This window comes from Cinclus cinclus, chromosome 11, assembly GCF_963662255.1.
Source record: "Cinclus cinclus chromosome 11, bCinCin1.1, whole genome shotgun sequence".
In the NCBI taxonomy this organism is placed as follows: Eukaryota; Metazoa; Chordata; class Aves; order Passeriformes; family Cinclidae; genus Cinclus; species Cinclus cinclus.
In genome coordinates this window covers 8,345,427-8,365,426 of record NC_085056.1, presented here as the reverse complement: position 1 = coordinate 8,365,426, position 20,000 = coordinate 8,345,427, and the positions used below count along the sequence as shown (strand labels likewise).

Here is a 20,000-nt window from a genome sequence, read left to right as displayed (position 1 = left end):
ATACACAACAGCATCAAAGATTTCTTCCAGCCCCCCAGCCTATTTCTGCCTACCCTTGTTAAGCTGTTAGAAAGGTAGTTCTCTGCCAGCCACTTACCATATGAACTATCCATTCATCTAATGATGCACCTGAGGTCCCATTTATCCATTTTCTCTGAAAAGAGGTGTTAATAAAGTTCTTCCTAATATCTCTGAGAACATCTTCCCCTGGAATAGCAATGCTCACACTCAACCCAACAGGTTCCTTCCCCTCTCTCTTCTTTCCCTTTCCCTCTTCATCTTATCCTACACTCCCCCTGTCAAAGGGTTGGGGAATTTTCTTGATGCTCTTGTAAGGAAAATATAGGGCATTTTTTCTCTGCAGCAACCTGAAACAATGTGTGAGCAAATCTGTTAGTGTGTGACGTGCCTCAGCTCTGGTAAGGAGGAACTTGCTGGAGGTTAGTCTCTGTAATCCCTGCTGATCAAAGGAAGAGCTCCTCCAAGCTTGTTACAAGCACCCAAGTCTTGATTTTGCTGGAAATATAGCAGCACAGGGGAGATTGAACTAAAAATTTGTCTTTCATCTGCTCTAAACTCTGGGGCTCCTTTTAAGCAGCTATAGACTCCTCAACCAGTCACTGTTCAACCTCAGTCCCATGAGATGCAGCTTCCACTCACAGCTGAACCTCAGTCAAATGCTCCTCTGCTCCTATCTCTGGTCCTCCCTGCAGAGAAGGATCACCTGGAAATTAAGAGGGAGAGAAGCTAAACAAAGATTGTAGTAGTAAGAAGTCATAGGCAAAATTTTGCTAACCAGTCCCTCAGTGAATTACATCTTGTTTCAGTCTATCCCCTTCACAAAGTTAGTATCATAGAATCCTAGAACTGTGTAGGTTAGAAGAGACCTTGAAGATCATCTTATTCCAACCTCTCTGCCATGGGCAGGGACACCTCCCACTAGATCATGTTGCCTAAAGCCCCAACCAACCTGCCTGGAACACTTTCAGTGATGGGGCATCCACAGCTTCTCTGGGCAATCTGTGCTGGTGCCTCATCACCCTCACAGAGAATAATTTCTCCCTAATTTCTAATCTAAACCTGCCATGTGTCAGTGTGCAGTCCTTCCCCCTTGTCTGGGGTCGCCCTACATCTCCATCACTCCTTGTGTTGCAGCCAGAGACCAAAATGCAGGAAGTTACCAGCAGAGCCAAAGACAGGAAGACTTGCTTTACTCAGGACCTCACTTGGGTATTTGCTTTGAGAACTGCTGCAAACCCCTTCGTTGCAAGGAAAACTCAGCACTGATCATCTTGTAAGGCATAAGGTGAAAGAGCACAGGACCAAAAACCAGAAAATTTGATGTGGTGACAGTTGAAATTAAAACAGAAAATAAACTGTGAATGAAGGACTCCTGATGAGAAACTTCTTGTACTTATTAATAGACCTGGACATAAATGCTTGATGAAATGACTAAAAAATAGTCTGAAATAAACCAAAAACATTTGCAAAATCTGGTAAAAATCTACAAATCCGGTTAAAATCTACAACTCCGGTCAAAATCTACATGTAGTCATGGAAAAAAGGAAATCATGTGAGAATTTTTCACAAAGATTTTGCATTCCTGAAAGGAATGTCCTGAAAGGACAAAGTAATTTGTTTTCATTTTTTCCAACGTTTCATTCAAACCCAAAATTTTTGTCTGAAATTTGACATACTTCTGAAAAATAATACTGAGAACCTGAATAACTCAAAATATTTTGAAAGGACTTAAGGCAAGTGCTTTGGCTGGAGATGAAATTAAATTTTTCAGAGGATTTTGGGTTCACAGGAGAATCCATGTTTCATCTAAACTGATTTTTTACACCACCTTATTTTTTCAGTTGTGTTACCAAGTTGAAGAATCGCTATTCTTTGGCTGCTGTGATGCCTAATGTCACATCAGCAATGCAATAAATAATTTTGAGACCCCCATCACATCAGGCACAAAGCTCGAGTATGCACAGTAAACCCACTGACTATTCTGTCAGTGGAGGACAGTACAAAATCTCTACCCAGATATCCCAGTTATGGGTTACAGAAGAAATTGTGAGTTTTGAGAAAAAAAAGAGGCAGCAGGGAGATGAAATTTAACAGGGTTGGGGCGAAGGGAGGGATTTTCCCTCTCCCCTGTTTTCCTTTAGGTATATCTTCAACAGAGATCACCAGGTAAAAAGGGACCATAAAATGAAACAGGGCTCTTTCTGGTTGAAACACCATCTCTTTCTTCAGGAACAGATGAATGTAACCCACAGGCTTAGTCCTTCATCACATAGGCACTGATAAATCTGTGAGATTAATTGTAGAGTGGAGATCAGCACCCACCGTTCAGCATCAAGCTCTGAGCATTAAACTAATTACTAGGTTCCAGCACTGCATGACTTCCCAGCAGGAAGGCACTGCCCTATAAACCATCATACACAAGTGGCATTTAGCCAGAAATGTTAAAAAAATCTTTCTCCTGGGAATGCAGCCATGATAGGAGCCAATTCCTCTTTCTGTTACAAAGACAAAGCCTATTTTCCCCCTTTGTGGTGGGAAAGCTTGGAGTGAAACTGTCCCCTTTGGCCTGCCACCCTTAACACAGTCGCCCAGAGGGATGTTGGTGTGGAAAATCTTAAAGACATTTGAAGAGTGGAAGATGTACAGGCTAAACCCATCAGGAATTCCCAAACCCGGAGTGAGTTCCTGGAGAATCACCACCACTCTCACTCTGTTCATCCTCAGCCATCCGTGTTGCAATGAATGGAAAAAAGCCATTTATTTTACAAATGCCAGGAGCCAGTGCAGATTCCCCACCTGTGTTCTCACTGTGGCATCTCAGGCATTTCCCTGCCGTTTACTGCAGCACAAATACTCCAGTGCTGTTACATTTTATGGACTTCTACCCAGCACAGGATATTAGGGAGAGGAGAAGGGCAGTAAGCTGCAAGGATTTTGCTCTCTCATCTTTACATGTTTCCAGCCTGCTCCTCAGCACTGCAGCAGAGCACTTCCCTGCGGAGCATGAAGCCATGCGGCTAATGTCCCCCATCTGTGACTCTCTGTCTCATCCCCTCCCTGGTGGGCAGTGCTGTCTGTGCCTGCATGGCCTGAAAGCCCTCTGTGAGGGATGATGTTTGGGCTGTCAGGTCCTGTACCCAGCCCCTTTGCTCAGTGCTTGTAGGGCAGAGGACCCATTAGAGCATCCTGTTCTTGGAACGATGCTGGTAGAGCGCTGCAGTGGCTCTTGGTCTCTTGGGGATGCCCTCTTCTTGAAATAGAGGGGCTTGGGATTGACAGAGTTCTGTTTTCTCTCCTGCCTTTGCAGATAGTGGGTCAGGACCTATTTTGAGACCATTTAACACATGCTTTCTGGCTTTCCCATCCTTGCTTGGAAAAATCAGGTCAGCTACCCACCACATTTGTCTTGCCCAGCTCTGGAGCTTCTCTGAGCTCCTCAAGAAGAGGGAAGGACCCTGCATTTCCTTGAAAAAAAAAAAAAAAACCAAATTCAGGAAATTACTTGTCTTTGCAGGTTGAGTTCTGTGTTGCTGGGTCATGGGCTTTCCCCCCAGGAGTGAATGAACCACTATTTTCTACAGGATGTGGAGATATAGGAATTCTTACTATGATGGTGGCCAGCTGGCAGCCCAAGAGCTTAGTCTATGCATTATCCAGTCTCTGGATTGCCAGATAGTCATCAGTCCAAGCAAACCAGGAATCTTACTTTATATGTGTGTGACAGGAGAGGAAAAGAGGGTTATACCTGAGGGCTGGCAAATTTTATATGATCAACTGCAGCATCATTCGGAATGGGAATGAAGGTAATACTGAACACAGAGCAGTTGGCCTGCTGTAAGAAACATAATAATCTGTAATATCAGTCCTGCTCAATGTCTCCCCAAACAGGAAGGAGCAGGCAAAAAAAAAAAAAAAAGCCAGCAATAACAAGGTTTCAGGCTAGAGATCCTAGACCATTTCCCAGACACACAGAACTGTTTGGCCAAGACGGTCAGAGGTGATGGTGCCATCTTGGCTCCAGAAGGATAAGAAAACCAGGGCTGTGCTAATTGCCAGCCGGACAGCACAAGCTCGTGAGAAGATCTGGATGTCACCGTGGCTGTCAGGTTATGCTTTCTGTCCAGAGGAGTCTGTCTGCTCCCAGACAGACAGAAGCCCTTCAGCATTGTATCCAAGTCAGCCAGCCTTTTTGTGAGAGTTTTACACCAGGGTAGATGGCTACTGTGACTCTGTGGAAAGCCAGCCCTCTCTAATGTAACTTTTTAGGCTTAGGTTTTTGTGTGATGCAAACTGCTAGAGAGCACTACGCTGAGCTTTTGTGTCAACCCCTTTCCCAGACCACTGGGATCTGTATCCAGAGTTTTTCATTTCCACCTCCAGCTAACAAGAATGCAGGGGGAAGTCTGGGATGCCCACCTCAAGGTAATCTCCAAAAGGGTAGGTATTAATAAGCCACTGGATAGATTTTTACCTGCTCAGAGCCTTCCAGGATCTCTCAGCAAGCCAAATGCCAAGCTGAGGTGGGAGGCCTCAATTAAATATTCTGAGGGTAGATGGAAGGGTGCAGGAGGAAAGTTGTCTCTCCCACGATGCACAGCAGCTGCTTAATGCCAGATAGGCTTCCACAGATTGAGAGGTCATCTCTGAAACACAGATGTGTGAGAAAGAGAGGGAGAGTGAGGGGGAGAGTCATACATGTAGCTATTTATTCAGTGTCTACAAAAACTGCTATGGACTTGAAACTGGGCCCTGGATGTCTCTGGAAAAGGCATATTCACCAGCCATGTTTTGTTTCCAGGATTTATTCTTGATGAAATGCTGTGAAAATCACTGGCTTTTGCTGCAATGTAACCACACTTTGGCTGGGAAGTCAGGTTCATATTTCTGAGACATCCTGTAAGGAGAAGGGGGAGGTTTTCAGTTTATGAGACACATTCTGCCATGACATTACAGCACATCATTTCTCACTGGAGTAGCAGAGGCACATACTGCTGTGCCCTGAGGTCAGGATCTGGAACCCCACAAGGGTTCCCTTCCGAGGATGTCCTTTTTGGATGCTGGATGATCTTAAGACATTAGCTTGGTTATTCCCAGGTTCATGACTCATGATGGCCTCTACTATTTTCACGAGATTGCTTGCTGATGACTGGTACTGTGCTGATTTGCTTCATACCACCAGCCACATTGCAGTGCTTATCTTTTCCTCCACTGCATGGATTTTCTGAAATGTTCTGAGAAGCAGCTCCTGGTACAACCAGTCACCAGAGGGAAGAGCCCCAGGGTTTACCTTGGAGATAGACTAACTGACAAGTATCATTAATTAGAGTAAATAACAGCAAAAAAAAATATATATTTACTGGGATTTAATTTACCAAAAGGAAAGGACAGTACAGTGTGGTACACCAGTTCATATCTCTGGTGGCTGTAACAAAGCACAGTTATGTAGGGTTTAGCAGATTTGTATCACAGAGCTTCACACAAGGTTTTGCCTCTCCCTTAAATTTCCCCTTCCAGAAAACTATTCATTTTGGAAAAAAAGAAAAAAAAAAAAAACACAAAACAACAATAACAAACAAAAAACCCAGTCTTCTAGTCAGTGTCCAGGCAACTTCAAAGGATCACAGCCAGGATTTGCCCTGGGATAGTCAAAGATGGGGACCTGGGTCCTACTCCAGTGTAACTCTACAGCAGCCAGGGCAGCAGTAGCTTTGCTGATATCTTCGTGGGCACCAGTCATGGGTGGGGAACAAGTAATTAGGGGTGGTCTGTATCAGTGTGATGGAAAATAACTTGCTTGCAGAGACAAACACAACTGCCAGTAGTGTCAGACTGCAGGGAGGGGCCCCTCTCCCTTCCAGCCAGGTAACACATTAATTGGGCTGGGTGGCTGTTGCAAGTGAAGTCACAAGTTTGTAAGCTGAGCACAGGCTGTGAGCTTGGTGACAGTGACATATGTGAGACAACTAAATAACTGCAGTTATGTCCATGTTAGGGAGAGAACAGAGTCTCTTTTGAATTGTATTTATACTGAAAGTGTGGTGCACAGGTCCACAACCGGGGTTAGGAATGACACATGCCAACTTCCCACTGTGTTTACAAGCTTCTTATTCACATCTCTGTGGATTTCAGACCCTGCCCTGGGCTTACAGACCCTCTCCATTTCCCGACCAGAGTGGAGGTTTGTTCTTTAGCAAAGAGTTATTTGTTCTCTTAGCCTGATGTCTAAAGTCTGGATGTATAATTTCACCTTACTACGGTCTCTTAAACTCAGCTGTCTCCCCAGGCCATGCCCAGCCAGATTTAATTCTCCTGTAGGAGATTCATCCTGTAGGTGGATGGAATCAGCTTTCAGAAATTACACCAAGTGACAAATCCCACTCTCCATAATGAACAGCCCAAAGGCATTCAGCTCAGGTGTTAGGGTTTCACCTGCTATGGAAATCCAAGCCACTGGGGAGTGGCAGCAGGACTTGTGTGAATGCTGCAGAGATAGGCTAGGATGCTCGTGATGGGTAAGAACCAGGGTGATCGTGATGGGTAAGAACCAGGGTGAAGGAGACCAGCCTGACCTCTTATCCTCCTCCCAGATGTTGTGTTCCAAGGAGATGGGAGACAGAGCAGCTAGGAAAGGCAGAGACAGCAGTGGTGGGATGAGCCCTGCACCATTTTGTAGCTCCTTCCAGCAATCCCAGGGGCCAAGCACTGCCTATTTTTAGCTCCAGAGGTAGCTGAAATACCACCATGATGTTCATTAACGACAACCCTGTCGGATGGGAACTGCAAGGCAAGGGAGTGGGGGGGCTGCTTGGCCTGTTTTGTTTTGCTTTATTTAATTGCTGGTTGCAGTACAGAGGCAGAGCGTGGTAGGAGGCTCAGCTCCTCTCACCTCGGGAAAAGCAGGAGCAGCAGACCCAGGGGAGGCAGGCAGGAAAAAGTCAATCAGGCAGTATTTAAAAATCTACCTGCTGGGCCCAGGGGGAGCTGGAGATTTTAATGTCATTCCCAGCTTGAGACACAGCCTGGAGAGTGAGAAAAGAAAGGGGTATCTTCTCTTGGATCCTTAATTGCTCATTAAATCATCTGACAAATGCCTGAACTCCTGGATGGCCCCATGCTCCTTGACAGAGGGACTTCAGCCTTGGCAGGGGAGTATTTTTGAGTATTTTTGAAAGTACTCATTTCACCTGATTTTTCTCTATCTGTAAAACTAAGAGTTCAGTAGTTCACTCTGCAAAATAAAACTAAGTCTGGAATATTTTTTATTACTGCTCAGCAGGAGCAATAAACTTTCCTTCGAGTTCTTCCCCTGTTTCAGCCTCCTGACTCTCAGTCTGCCCTGCAGGCAGTTGTCCATGCTGTGGGAGGACAGCCTCTCCTGTTCCCAAAAGAGACTTCCAGTGACTGCAGAGGAGCGCATACCAAAATAATCCCCTGCTCTACGTGCTCAGCCCCACTTCTGGCCCAACAGATTCATAGATAACCACAGCCAGAAATGTCTGTGTATGGTCATTCCCATTCTGCCTTGTCATTGCTGTTCATCTCTGCCTTCTGCTCAAAACCCCCTGTGTTGGGTCTTACAGGGAACTGCCCCAAGTCTCACTAGCTGAAAAGGTGATGCAGCTATTTTCCAGCACACAAAATACGATGACTGTGCCATTCCCTCTGATGTTTTGCAAAAAGCAGCCTGCAGTTAAATCCACAAAACTCAGAAGAAGCCCAGACCATGCCCATGACAGCTGGAGAGCTTCAAATGTGCTTTGCCATTGCAGACAGATGAACAGATCTGTGACTTATACCTATAACCCCCTGCAGCAGTCAAGATAACATAGAAAGACATCCTTCTACCTGACTGGAAGCATGGATGCTTTTCCTGCATCACCCATGCACAAATAATGAGGCCAAGGCAGACCACAGCCATTAGCAGGTTTTATGTCATTTAGAGTCTGTGAAAAGAGCAGAATTGCAGCTCCAGCAGGGCGGGAAAACCATACAGATGATTTATGAATATTCACTCCGCTCACAAAGCACTCCTGGGCAGAAAACAAGCTTTTGAAATTAACTGAACTCTTCAAGGTTCTTCCTTTGTCTTGGCTTTGAGGTGTGAGTCACCAATACTTTTTCTCCAAAATGAGCAGAGTGTGTACAGCAGGCTGGGAGGATTCCTGGGCACTAAAATATGAAGTTAAGTGCTCTGTGAGAAAGATTTTATGTTCATAAAGCCTTCAATGCATAGAGTCCACCCCATTAAGTTTTATGGGATACAGTACTGAGGCATACAGTACTGATACTTCTTCAGCCCATAAAAGCTGGATGTTCAGGGCAGCTGAGGCTCTTTCATTGAGCACTGAAATCTTCAGCAGTTTCAGTCTCCAGTGCTTTTGGTTTGGTGCCCTGTAATTTTTCCACAGTTTCAGTGTTCAACAAAGAGGCTACAGAGTTTTGATCCTGACCATGCAGACCCTGTCATCCACTTGTCATTCCCATCCATACAATAAGGTTATTGTGGTGCTCCTCAATGATGGCACTTCTAATTGTACCCAGCAAAGCATGGGCAGAGCCTGCACTCCCCTCTTGAGATTTGTGTTTCTGGCTTAGATCGAACACCCTGGAAGGCAAAGATTTCCACATGCATTTGGCCAAGAATGGTGTTCGGTCTAGAGACAAGAACAAGAGACAAGGTAGTAAAACAAGAAGGTTGCCTGCACAAGATTGCTGCACACACACAAGGAACAAGAGCTCCTCTTTTCCAATTAATTATAGCAATAATAATTGGGTTTGTTTCAGCTAGTAGAAATATGAGACATTTTCAAAGCAATGAAAGAAAAATTCTGGAGATTAGTCAACATCCCAAGGGTTTAAGGAGTCTGTGGGTGCTGTGGGACATTTAGTTTTTGCAAAGCAAGCAGAGGGGGTCATGAATTTGAGTGTCCTGCTTCACAAATAAGTGAAGTATCAGCTACTGTGGACTATTACAGGAGGGCTGAACTCAGCTATTCTAAGGCTGTCTAGACGTTCCCATCCTAAATCTGAGATGTCTTCTGGACCCAAGCTGTCAGAGCACTATCCTCTAGAAAAAGTTGCTGTCCCAGTGAATCTCATTTTTCTCACCAAAAAACTCTGTCTGAAAATGGCCAGCTGGCCCTGCCCTCACTGCCACGCTCCATGACCATGGAAGATTCCTCTCCCTCTGAGTCACAGAGCACCACAGCCAGCCAAGGTGGTCTGCATTAACATGAATTAGCCCTCGTAGCAGGGGCTCATAGCAAAGAACAAGAATTCAGGAAAAGCAATAAACCAGCATCTGGAAAAAATTGTTTCTGGAGTCTTTCTGCTGTTCTTTCTGATACAAAGCCCCCACTTCAGCAAGGTTCCACACTCGGTTAAAGGAGACGTTGTTGCTAACCATTTTAAATATCCTTGTACATGTATGAATTTCTTTCTGCTTCTATGAAATTCCACACACATGCAGTGCAGACTGCTTTGCCTGTTGAACAGAAATACTTGTTGACACAAGGTGGGTTGCACAAACAATCTTTTTCCTTGTGATTTCCTTCCTCCACCCTCTTTTTGCCCTTTCTGCTGGATCACAAAATGTGGATGCTAAAGGCCCATCCTGAGAAACAGCCTCTTTACTCCTGATGGTTTGGTGAACTGTTTCTGAAATGTCTGGCTCCAAATTCTGCCTTGAGCATCTATGTGACCTCTTGTTTCTTTCCTCTGCAGGCTGATGCCAAGATGGTCTGTGATGTTGTAAGTCGGATGGAGGACACAGAGCCCTTCTCTCCAGAGCTGCTGTCAGCTATGATGAGGCTCTGGGCAGACTCTGGGATCCAAGAATGCTTCAACCGGTCCCGGGAATATCAACTCAACGATTCAGCCCAATAGTGAGTGTCCCTGTCCATAGTCTTTCATGTTAAGAAGCTGCATTTGGATTTGTTAAAGTTTTACCTGAAGTGAATGACCTCATAGCAGTGGAACTGAACTTGTCTCTGCTTACAGTCTGGGATGTGTATTGTGTCACAGGCCACTGCAAAGCACAACGGGTCAGGCATGATATTCATGTCCCCTCTTGGCCAGTCTGAGGTCACGTCTGTGACCCCAAGGCCAGGTTCCCAAACTGCTCCCAAATGTCTCAAGGTAGGTTTTTACGAACGTGGATCTAGCAAATAGATGTAGACCAACCTGTGGGCACAGCAGACTGCTCCTTTGTCTTTCTGGCTGAGAATAGAAGGGTGTGATCACCTGCTTTGTACAGCAGTACAGCTCTTGGGTTTGCTTTTCTTTCCTCTGTTTGCTTTTCTTTCCCACTGTCTTTTCTGTAGTTGTGCAGTGTCTTGATAGGTCAGCTGGGTTACAACCAAAGGTAAGGGACATCTTTACTTTTCCAGGGGCATTGAATTACTCCTGTAATACAGTCAGTGGCTCCTCTACCATCAGAGACCACATCCAGATGTCATTCAGCAGGGATTGTCTGAATCCAAGTCATTGGTTCATACATTCATGAGGACAAGACATCCACCCATGCTGTGGCTGCTGTGGTTCTGAAGACACATTCAGTGTCTCCACAGTTTCAGTTCAGACCCATTTGTAGTGATAATTGGTCCAATTTGTTTGTTGCCACCTAGGCCAGGAGACTAAAGGTTTTCATCCCATAATTTCAATCACAGCATCTGTTGCAGTCAGGCAAAATGCTTTTGGCCCTGGACTGTGTCTTGGGCAAGAGCCAGCCAAAGGTGGTTGAGTATAAACATAAGGAACAGGCAGGCAGAGAGTGTTCATTTCTCCAAGTGTACCCTTGGACCTTTTGGTAGTCAGGCAACTAGAGGCTTCCCAATGGTGTCAGGCAATGCTACATCCATGCTTTTGGCTATCACAACATCCCATATCAACAAGTTCACCAGCTGTTTCATGCACTTCTGGAGTTGTTATTGCATGTTTGGATTGTTTGGCATCTCTGCTTGGGATGTTCCTGGATATCTATCAAAACACAGCCCAGGCACTGGCGTGGCTGCTGGTTTTGTTCTGTGTGGTGGGCCTGGTGCTCCCAGCTGCACCAGCTGCTCTCATCTAAGCTGGCAGGGCAGCTGGGGAGCACAGTTCTTGAGGTGCTGCAGCAGAAGGCAAGTGATGACACATCATTTGGCATTGATGGAAAACTGAATGGGAAACCTGCAGATGTGTGGTTGGTGACACAGCACTCTACCCAACCATGATCACACCTCAGAGATAATCCTGGCATTTTGCTGCCTTTTAATCAGTACTAGGTGGATGATGGTTTAATCTATATTTCATTGCCTGTAACAGCAAAATAAGCTTTCTCTTGCCAACAGCTTTTTTTTTTCTTTCTACAAAATAAGGGTATGATGGTATAAACATACCTTTAGAGATATAAATTATCTAAAATGCCAGTCCTAATTGCATTACAACCTTGTGGAAAAATCTTCAATTGTTTTATAGCCAATTACCTTGAGGAAAGTATTTTGATTTTCCTTCCATGCAAGATAGCAGTTGAAAATAATAAGCAGAGCCCTCCCAGTATGACCAGCTGCTGTGCAATTCATCAGCAAGAGCTCTGAAACCACAAGCAGTTTCCAGACATCAACTGAAGAGGTTCTGTGCTGTAGTATTCACAGCAATTTCAATCTAAGGGTTGCAGCCCAGCCAAATGAATTCCGGTCTTTCTGATAAAATCTCTTGCATCCAGATGAGGATGGATCACCCTCCTTGCCAGGGGAGCACTGTGCTTCCTCACTCCTCAGCTGCACTATGAGCTGTGCTGTGTCTGGACACCTTTTTCTTCTGGCTAGGTTGGATGGGAAAGCTGGAGATAACAAAGTCCTTCTCATTTACAACCCTGCTGGTGTTTAGGAGCCTCTGGTGGTTCCACCACTGGGAGCAGAGATGTTGTCACATGGCAGGGCACCATAACACGTCCTGCTGCACCTCTAGCCCTGGTGCCAACACAGGAGATGGTGGTGCAAGTGAGAGCTCAGTTGGCACTTATTCACACCCAGTCGACTCCCAGTGAAAAGAAGAAGATATTTTATTTAATTCTTCAATGCTTTGGGGTCGTATACTTTTGCACTGAGTGGAAGATTTGAGAGTTTTATATTTTTTTTCCCCACCCTGGGAAAAGGCTTGTCTTTATTGACACTGATACTCAATTTAAAATGGTAACAGCTACACAATGTGTTTTCGTTAGTGCTGAGAAAAATTAATTCCAGAGAAGACCTGAATTCTAAGTTCCCCAAAGTCTGAAAAAGAATGACAGGCAGTGAGCTACACTAGCATCTTGTTTCAGGCTTCTCTTGGTGTTAAGATGTAGGGACTGGCATTTTGCTGGCAGGAGGGAAGTTTCCTGCAGGAGTTGGAGATTGTGCTCCATGGCTGCTCAGCACTTGTCACAAAGCCTGAAGGCACCAAGTGACCAGGTTGTGTTGTGGCCAGCACAGGTGAAACCTTCAGGAGTGCTCCTGGCACTTCCCTTCACCCAGAAACCACCCACCAAATGCCCTGAATGCTTTTCAGAACCTCCCCCCTGCTGCTTGGCTATTTCTAAGGAACCACCACCTGGGCTTCTCTGAGTCAGTGCTGCTGTTGTCCTTAATTGCTCTTCCAGTGCTTTACCTTGAGCTTTTTTTAAATGGCTGGAACAGCAGGCCTTCTGTTGCAGCCCCTGGGAGACCAAGTCACAGGCTAATCAACAGCCTGCAAGGGTCGGCAGCATGGCTTTTACCAGTCTGTCATCAATTTCACTGCAAATAAGTTTAATCTTTTGTGTTAGACTCAACAAGAAATGAGTAGTAGCTCCCTTCTGGAGCCAGATGGGTCAGAGCACATTGCTTTCTAGCCTCTGATACATGCAGACAGCATGAATTTCCTGCAAAGCTTTGTTTCTTTTGGGCTCTAAAGTCAGCTGGTCCTTAGCAAGGATTTCGTAGCTGCTGCAAAGGAGCAGCAGAAAACAGCTCTTTGCAAGGAAAAAACATGATCGAGGAAGAGGGAAGGTTCTGTAAAGTACCCCCTATGTCTTGGACTGCAAAAAGCAAAACCATGAGGAAGGCAGGACAAGGGAAGAGAATAAGATGTAGCAATTGGTTTCGTCTTTTTTTATTACTGCATTTTTTCACAGTTCCCTAAGGCAAATTTACGGGTGGGTTGCGTTCTACATTCCTAATATCTTGATTATGTTTTTATTCCGACTTAGTCTCCTCTTCCTTTCTTGTCTCTATGCCTAGAAGCTAAATCTACCTCTGATCATCAAAGAGACTGGGCAATGCTGATGTCTTTTTCTTCTCCAGCCAGTTTCTGTCTGTGGAAGCACATCTGTGACCCACATTTTGCTTTCAAAATCAGCAAAATAGAGGTTTCCAGCTGGTTTCCTTAATCTCTTACTTTTGTTCAGATTTTAAAATTGTCTTGTGTTTCCTAGCCTCGAGTTCCTAACTAGGCTGGTCAGTGGAGTGCAGCACATAGGGCAAGTCTGATCTTAACCACCCAGGGATGGGGACCTGCTTTGAACATCTTCCAGACTTCAGGGGGGAAATGGAGCAGACAGAGCATCCACACGAGCACTGATTTTCCGTGTGCATCTCCAAACAGGAACAGGCCCTGCAAGATGTGTAGGCAGAGACAGTTTGCAAGTACACAGACACAAAAAAGCTAGAACCTATCTCAAGTTCTTCTCCTGCTTCCAAGTACTTTGAAAGATCATTTGATAATGCCAGGGCTGTGAAATTGCTGTGAAAATGTAAAATATTTTAGGCCTGCATTCAACCCATCCATCTTCGCACATATCAGAGGTGTCAGGGCTAGGAAGCTTGCTGCCTTTGGCTCCCTCCATCAGGAGCCAAGGGAGAGAGAGATGCCTCTGAAGAGGGATGCAGACCTCACTGCTCAGTGGAGAGAGATGCAATTGTGTTTGCTGCTCTACCGCAGCTAACCACAGCACTGACATCTCAAGTCTGTGCCAAATACCAAGCCCAAACTGGACAACATTTTGGCTATTCCATCTTCAAGAACTGGTCTGCCAGTGTCTTACAGAAAAACGGCACCAGAATCAGAATAAAATACTGCAGTGCCTTCCTTCTCACCCCATCTTGTGTGGGACTGTTTTCTGATCTATTTTCCTTGCAAAAGAATTGTCTTTGCACTTTGCTATCACCTTCCCTACCAATACTTAACTGCATCCCACGTGCCAACACACTTTCCATCAAAAAAGCAGTTAAGAAAATAGAGCCAGATGTTGTGATGTGGTGAATGGCTTCCAGATTGAGCCCTGACAAGGCAGCATTGGAACAGACTGCCCAGAGAGGCTGTAAAATCTCCATCCTGGGAAGTGCTCAACACTGAGCCACCTGAGCTTTCAAACTGAATTTAACTTTGAAGCTGGTCCTGCTTTGGACAAGGGCATGGGCCAGATGAACTCCAGAGGTCCAGCCTACACTGGCATTCTTGAATTTGATTTTTGTCCCTTTGCACTTTCTCTGATAATACTGGGTTCAGAAGAGAGAAAGGGTCATTGAGGTCTGCTTGCAGTTTCCTGTGTCTAGTCATGCAGGACCATGCATCTCTGTGATAATGTCCACATCCCACAAGTCCCATGGTCTAAACATTTACCTTGCTGGCTTCACCAGCAAGGTAAACATTTAAACCATGGGACTTGTGGGACTTGGTCATTATGCGTGACTGTCAGGACATGATCCATTTTAATGAGCTGCAATTGTCTCTGGCACGCTCAGACTGAAGAAAGAAAAATTATAGGTCAAGGTTTTGCATTAATATTCCCATCAGGTGTGTAGATTCCATTTTCTCATCACAGCTTTTGCATTAGAATATGGTTTTCTGCACACCCATCTTACTCGTGCCTGTCACTTGTGCTCCCTTGCATTTAATTGGAGGCAGTAGCAGCATAAATGGAACAATCCAATTAATTGGGATGACTTGCATTGCACTGTTTATTGAACAATCCACCTTTGTGTCTTGGAGCCCAATAAAGCAGAAAGGAAAAATACATCACAAGTGTAGAGGTAGGTACATTTGTCTGAATTTATGGTTTAATTTACCGCAGTAAATAAATATGCCCCCCAGCTCTGAATAATCAAGTTCACCCCCTATGACAAGGAAAGCAACACAGTCCATAAAGGCCAGAGCTTGTTGACTGGAATCACCAACCTTGCTCCATTCCCACAACTGAGATGCAAATCTATTTCCAGGGAGGAGCAGCTCTGCAATGTCTGCTGGTGCTGGCTCTGGAGTGGGGCTGTTTCTTGTCAGTGCAAGGTGAGGGAGACACAGGCAATCTGAGCCTCAGCCAGTTATAGTCTAGCTGGGATTGGGCTTGGTAGAGGTCTTAGGTTTCATTATTATCCTTATAAATTAAAGAATTGCTGTTGTTATATGACTTCACCTAGGCCTGAGAGTGAGGTGGAAGAAGAGGACAATAGGAAAGATATTGGTTTTAACATTGTTTTTTAAATTAGCTGGATGTCATCCAGCATCTCCCCCTCAGTCTTCATCCACCTGGAACACACAATTTCACCAAAATTGGGTACAAGCTCTCCAGGGGCTGCCTTTGTTGGCCAAAAGCAGAGTGGATACCACATCAGATTATCTTGGCAGTGGGTGATAAGTGGTGTTCACCTTCATATCCCACCAAACACTGACAGGACAGCATGAGGATTGAGCTTCTTTGGCAGAAAACTCACAGGCAGAAGTCTGCAGGACTCTGCATAACATACCCTCATCATAATACATTGGATCTCACTATGATGCCCATCCCACTCGGCCCCTCTCAGACCCCAGGGCAGAGGCAGACCTCCACCAGACCCACTCTCTTTTAGGCTACAGCTCTGAAGAGACACAGGAGATACAGACTGCCCTGTGAGGAGAAGTAGAGAAGCTACAGAGGTAGTTCATTCCTTGAGGACAAAGGCATAGCAGTACTTACCACCTCACTGCCATTTTTCATTGTGTTGCATCGTAACTGTGTTGTCTTTGGCCTGGGATTAGTAAAATCTTGACATCTTGACTAAGTAAATTGGTATTTAATGAGACACAATTAAATGGGTTCATCAAATCAGGGCTGTCCCCATTTTGGCAAAGCTTACACCCAAAAGGATAGGAGCTGAGGTAGTTCACACTGCCTGGAGGAGGAGACACTGCAAGAACTTGGAAACTCTCTCTTCTCTTTTCACATTTTGCTGAGTGGTGAGGAGCAGCCAGCACCATCTATAAACACAGCACAGGGCATCCCCCCAAGGAAACCTGCTGAACCGTAGTCCTGAACCCCGGATAATCTGTTCTCATCTCCCACTGACAGACCCAACAGGAATTTCTTCCTGCCTTGTGAAGGGCTGTGGGTGACAGATTCAGCGCAGAAAGATTTGACTTTTTTTGGCTGAGTATTTGTGTATTTTTAGGCTGAAATGTCCTTATGAAACCAGCTGGAGCTGGCAGGCTGCCACCAAGGGTTGGGGTTGTTTTTTTTTTTTTTTTTTTGTTCCCTTTGGTTTGTTTTTTCACTGCTGCCCCTATTGCTGGCTGTAGCTTCCTTCTCCCACCAGCTCTGCCCTTCCACTGGCAACACTCACACCCTGCAGTGAGCCCCTCACTGTGTCTCCCACCTTTCACCCCAATCTCCTCATCACACCAGGGTGTGGCAGTGCTGGGATGCAGCTTCACAGCCAGGGAGTCCAGACCCTCCTGGGAACTCGCAGCCCCTGCTCCTCGTCCCCTGCAAAGCCAAGGAATCCAAGCTGCCCTCGCCATTTCTGCACCCTGAGGTGTGATGTACTGTGTACCCCCAGCTCCACCATCACACCCTGCCCTGCAAGACAAACAGCATCACTCACACAGGCTGAGGGCAGGAGATGGGGCACCTCCTGAGGGATGCAGCAGAGAGGCTCTCAGAGTAACTCGTGCTCCTAGGAGCTCCTTGGGGAATTGGATAGCTCTAGCAAGACATGTCCCCCCATGTGTGTGATTCCTGCTTTATGCCATCTAGTCAGCACCCAGCTCTGTGCACCGGGGCTCTGAGCCCTGTCCCCCAGCCATACATGTGGCCACGTGGGGACCATCCGGCTGCTCTCAGCCTCCTGATTCTGCAGTGTGTCTGCAGGAAAATCTGTCAGCAGACCACCATGCTGAGGCTCTTCACACGGCTGGCATCAGGTCTGGCACCATCTGTGATGCTGGGAGGTGAGCGTGGCGGTTCCATGTGGTTTCCTGATCTATTTGCTCTCCGTTTGAAATCTTTAAATGGCAAAGAGTGGCAGGAACGCAGGGATTTCTTTGTAGCCAGGCTCCACGATGGAGCAAGCTGTCTTCTACACAGGTCAGCAGGCACCAGTGGTGGCAGTGTGATGGGGAGATGCTGCACAGCCGCCTGTGCCCCCCTTCCCCAAATCCTATCCCGGAAATCATCCCAGCTTGTAAGGAAAAGTTGAGAAAGGACTTTGCTGCAGTCCAGGGAGCTTATAGCAGCACATTGGGAACTCTGGGGTGAACCAGCCTTGGGGTGAACAGCCTAGGAGGAGCCACTCCAGCCTAGGACAAGCCCTGCCAAGCAGGACTGATCAGTTCTGTGTGCTCAGGATGCAGTTATCTTCTTTTCCTCTCCTTTACAGTTCCTGATTTCTCCATGGATCATCCCATTCCCCATCCTGTGCCCTGCTCAGGGCTCTGGCACCACTGTACCAGAGTGGTACAATTCATCAGGCCCCATGGTGCAGGAAAGCTCCAAAAGCTTTTGAGTGACTGCTAGAGGTGTGCAGCTGCTGCCACTCATTCCCCTACCCCTTCCTCGGGACCAGACAGTGCACACACACTCATCCTTCCCACTAGAAGAATGCAGCATCCCCATGCTCAGGTTAGGAATTTTATCCAAAATCCAACTTTAAGGTTAGGAGTTAAATTCAAAACCAATCACAAGCTTAGCTAAAACTCCTTGTTTTTCAGAATATATTAAGAGAACCATTGGAAAATTGCTTTTATCTGCTACTTCCTAAACCCTCTGGCTTGCAATTTAAAGCATTTTGTCTGTGAACAAGAGAGCTGGAAAGCCCTTTTTTATTTCCTTAAGCAAATAGCCCATCTAATATCCAGCCTTGAGGGGCTTGAGAGAACAAAAATGAAGGGAGAAAAAAAAAAAAGGATGTAGCAAACGTTGTGACACACCGTAAAATTACAAGATCACAGGACTCAGCAATGATGGGTTTGAAGCCAGGTCTCTGCCCATGAAGGGAGGGTAGCACAGCCTCTGTTAGGAAAGCAGAGCTCCCCAGGCCCCTGGGAGCCCGTGGTGCCTGTCGGGCAGCAGGCTGAAGCTCCTTGTCACGTTCCCTGGTGGGGACAATAACACACTGCTGTGTGTGAGCTGCTGACGTCCACGGGCAGCAGCAGAGCGGTGGGGCTGGGCAGGCAGAACATGGCTGGGGGGGCTGGGGGACCCCCACGGCAACAGAGTCCCAGCACCTGGCCAAGAGAGTTCTGTGGGCTGGGATTGGCTCTGTGGAGCTCAAGGCACTGATTCTTTCACAGACTAATTGATATAATAGCTCTAATTAGCAAACAGCCCTTTGTGTCTTGCTTATCCCCGCGTGTGCTGAGCCAACATTCAACACCCAGCCATCGAACTGCATTTTAGGTGGGAAGAGGGGAAATATGGGGTCCTTTCTCCAAGTCTCAGCAGCATGGACACACGTTTGGACATGGCCAGTGCTGTGTGTGGTATGTAAAGGAGTGTCTTGGGAGAAACCTGGCACCAGGGGCATTCAGGCACAGGCTGTGCAGGCAACAAGGGGGCTGTGCTTTTCCTTGGGATTTCAGTACAGCCCTGTGGAGACTGGCACTCCAGGGCTGGGTCAGTGCCAGGATGGCCTTCCTGCCTCCTCCTTCTCTTGGAAACCTGATAAGGGGTTTGTTTGTACCTGTTTTCCCCCAGAGCACTCACAGATGAGACTGTCATTGATTTGGGCAGCAGAAGTGAAGGCAGACAAATGTGATGCTGCCACAGCACTGCTCCCGTGCCACTCTACCATATGAGCTGGGCATGAGCCAGCACAGGGGGCCTAATACACTGCCGACAGATTTTTGACCTTTTCCTATATTTTTTTCTTTTTGCCCCGCCACACACTAATTGGGACTAGCTAGTGCTAGGTTCGTATCAGTCCATTCATCCACATCTTTTACACTATTACAGTAAAAATAACAGAGACTGCATATGAACTATTGTTTCATCTTCCCCTTGTGTGTTCCTTGCCTCCAGACCATTGACATATCACACAGATCCAAACTCTAAACTCCAGTATTGTCAGTCCACCCAGAATACCCTGTAACCCCCAACCTGCCTCTTCCCCTGCCCAGCTCAGGCTCTCAGGGTATTCCTGCAGGGACTGTCCGGGACAGGCACACACTCTCTGCTTTGTAGGCTCAGGCTCTGGGCAGGTTTTCTCAGTTTGTTCATGACAGCAGAAGGAGGCTGGAGAACAGCAAGAGTGAACACCCGTCCTTGTGCTAAAATCCTCATGCTACGACCTTCCCCACCTCCAATACATTTAATGCATTTGAATGCTTGAGTGCCTGGAGAAGGGACCTACTACTCAAAGGTCCCTGGGCACCCTGACACTCTCTGGAGACTGAATTTATTGGGAAAAAAAGAGGAGAAATAGTTCTGAGCCTAGATTTTAGGCAGCACCTACTCCATGTTGTTGGAAGAGGAAGGAGGAGATACAGGGGAGAGGGAAGCCAGGGACAAACTGCACCATGGAGCCACGCCAAGGAAGTATCAGCTCAGGTTTTGGTGGTTAGTCCAAGTCTTTCGCTGGGGATTTGCAATGCACTTTGTGTTCTTGTAAGCCCTTCCTTGCTGGGCTACACTCTCACCCCAGTGCTGAGCAGCAGGTTTGCTGGGACCACCAGCACTGAAAAGAAATTTATTGTTCTAAAACTACAAGCCTGGTCCATGAAACACCGTGTGA

General features: G+C 46.3%; 1 protein-coding gene across 4 annotated transcripts in view; it reads left to right on the top strand.

Moving 5' to 3' along the window:
• The window catches only part of LOC134048226 (guanine nucleotide-binding protein G(o) subunit alpha), a 129,423-nt gene that overhangs the window by 83,768 nt on the left and 25,655 nt on the right, over nt 1-20,000 (top strand). Inside the window, exons 5-6 of one of the 4 annotated variants that reach the window (XM_062499869.1) lie at nt 5,296-5,302; nt 9,809-9,905. In XM_062499869.1, the coding sequence (XP_062355853.1) occupies nt 5,296-5,302; nt 9,809-9,905 (104 nt within the window). Of the gene's footprint in view, nt 1-3,718; nt 3,773-5,295; nt 5,303-9,744; nt 9,906-20,000 lie in introns of all 4 variants that reach the window. The other 3 variants (XM_062499866.1, XM_062499868.1, XM_062499865.1) reach the window with 3 other exon arrangements.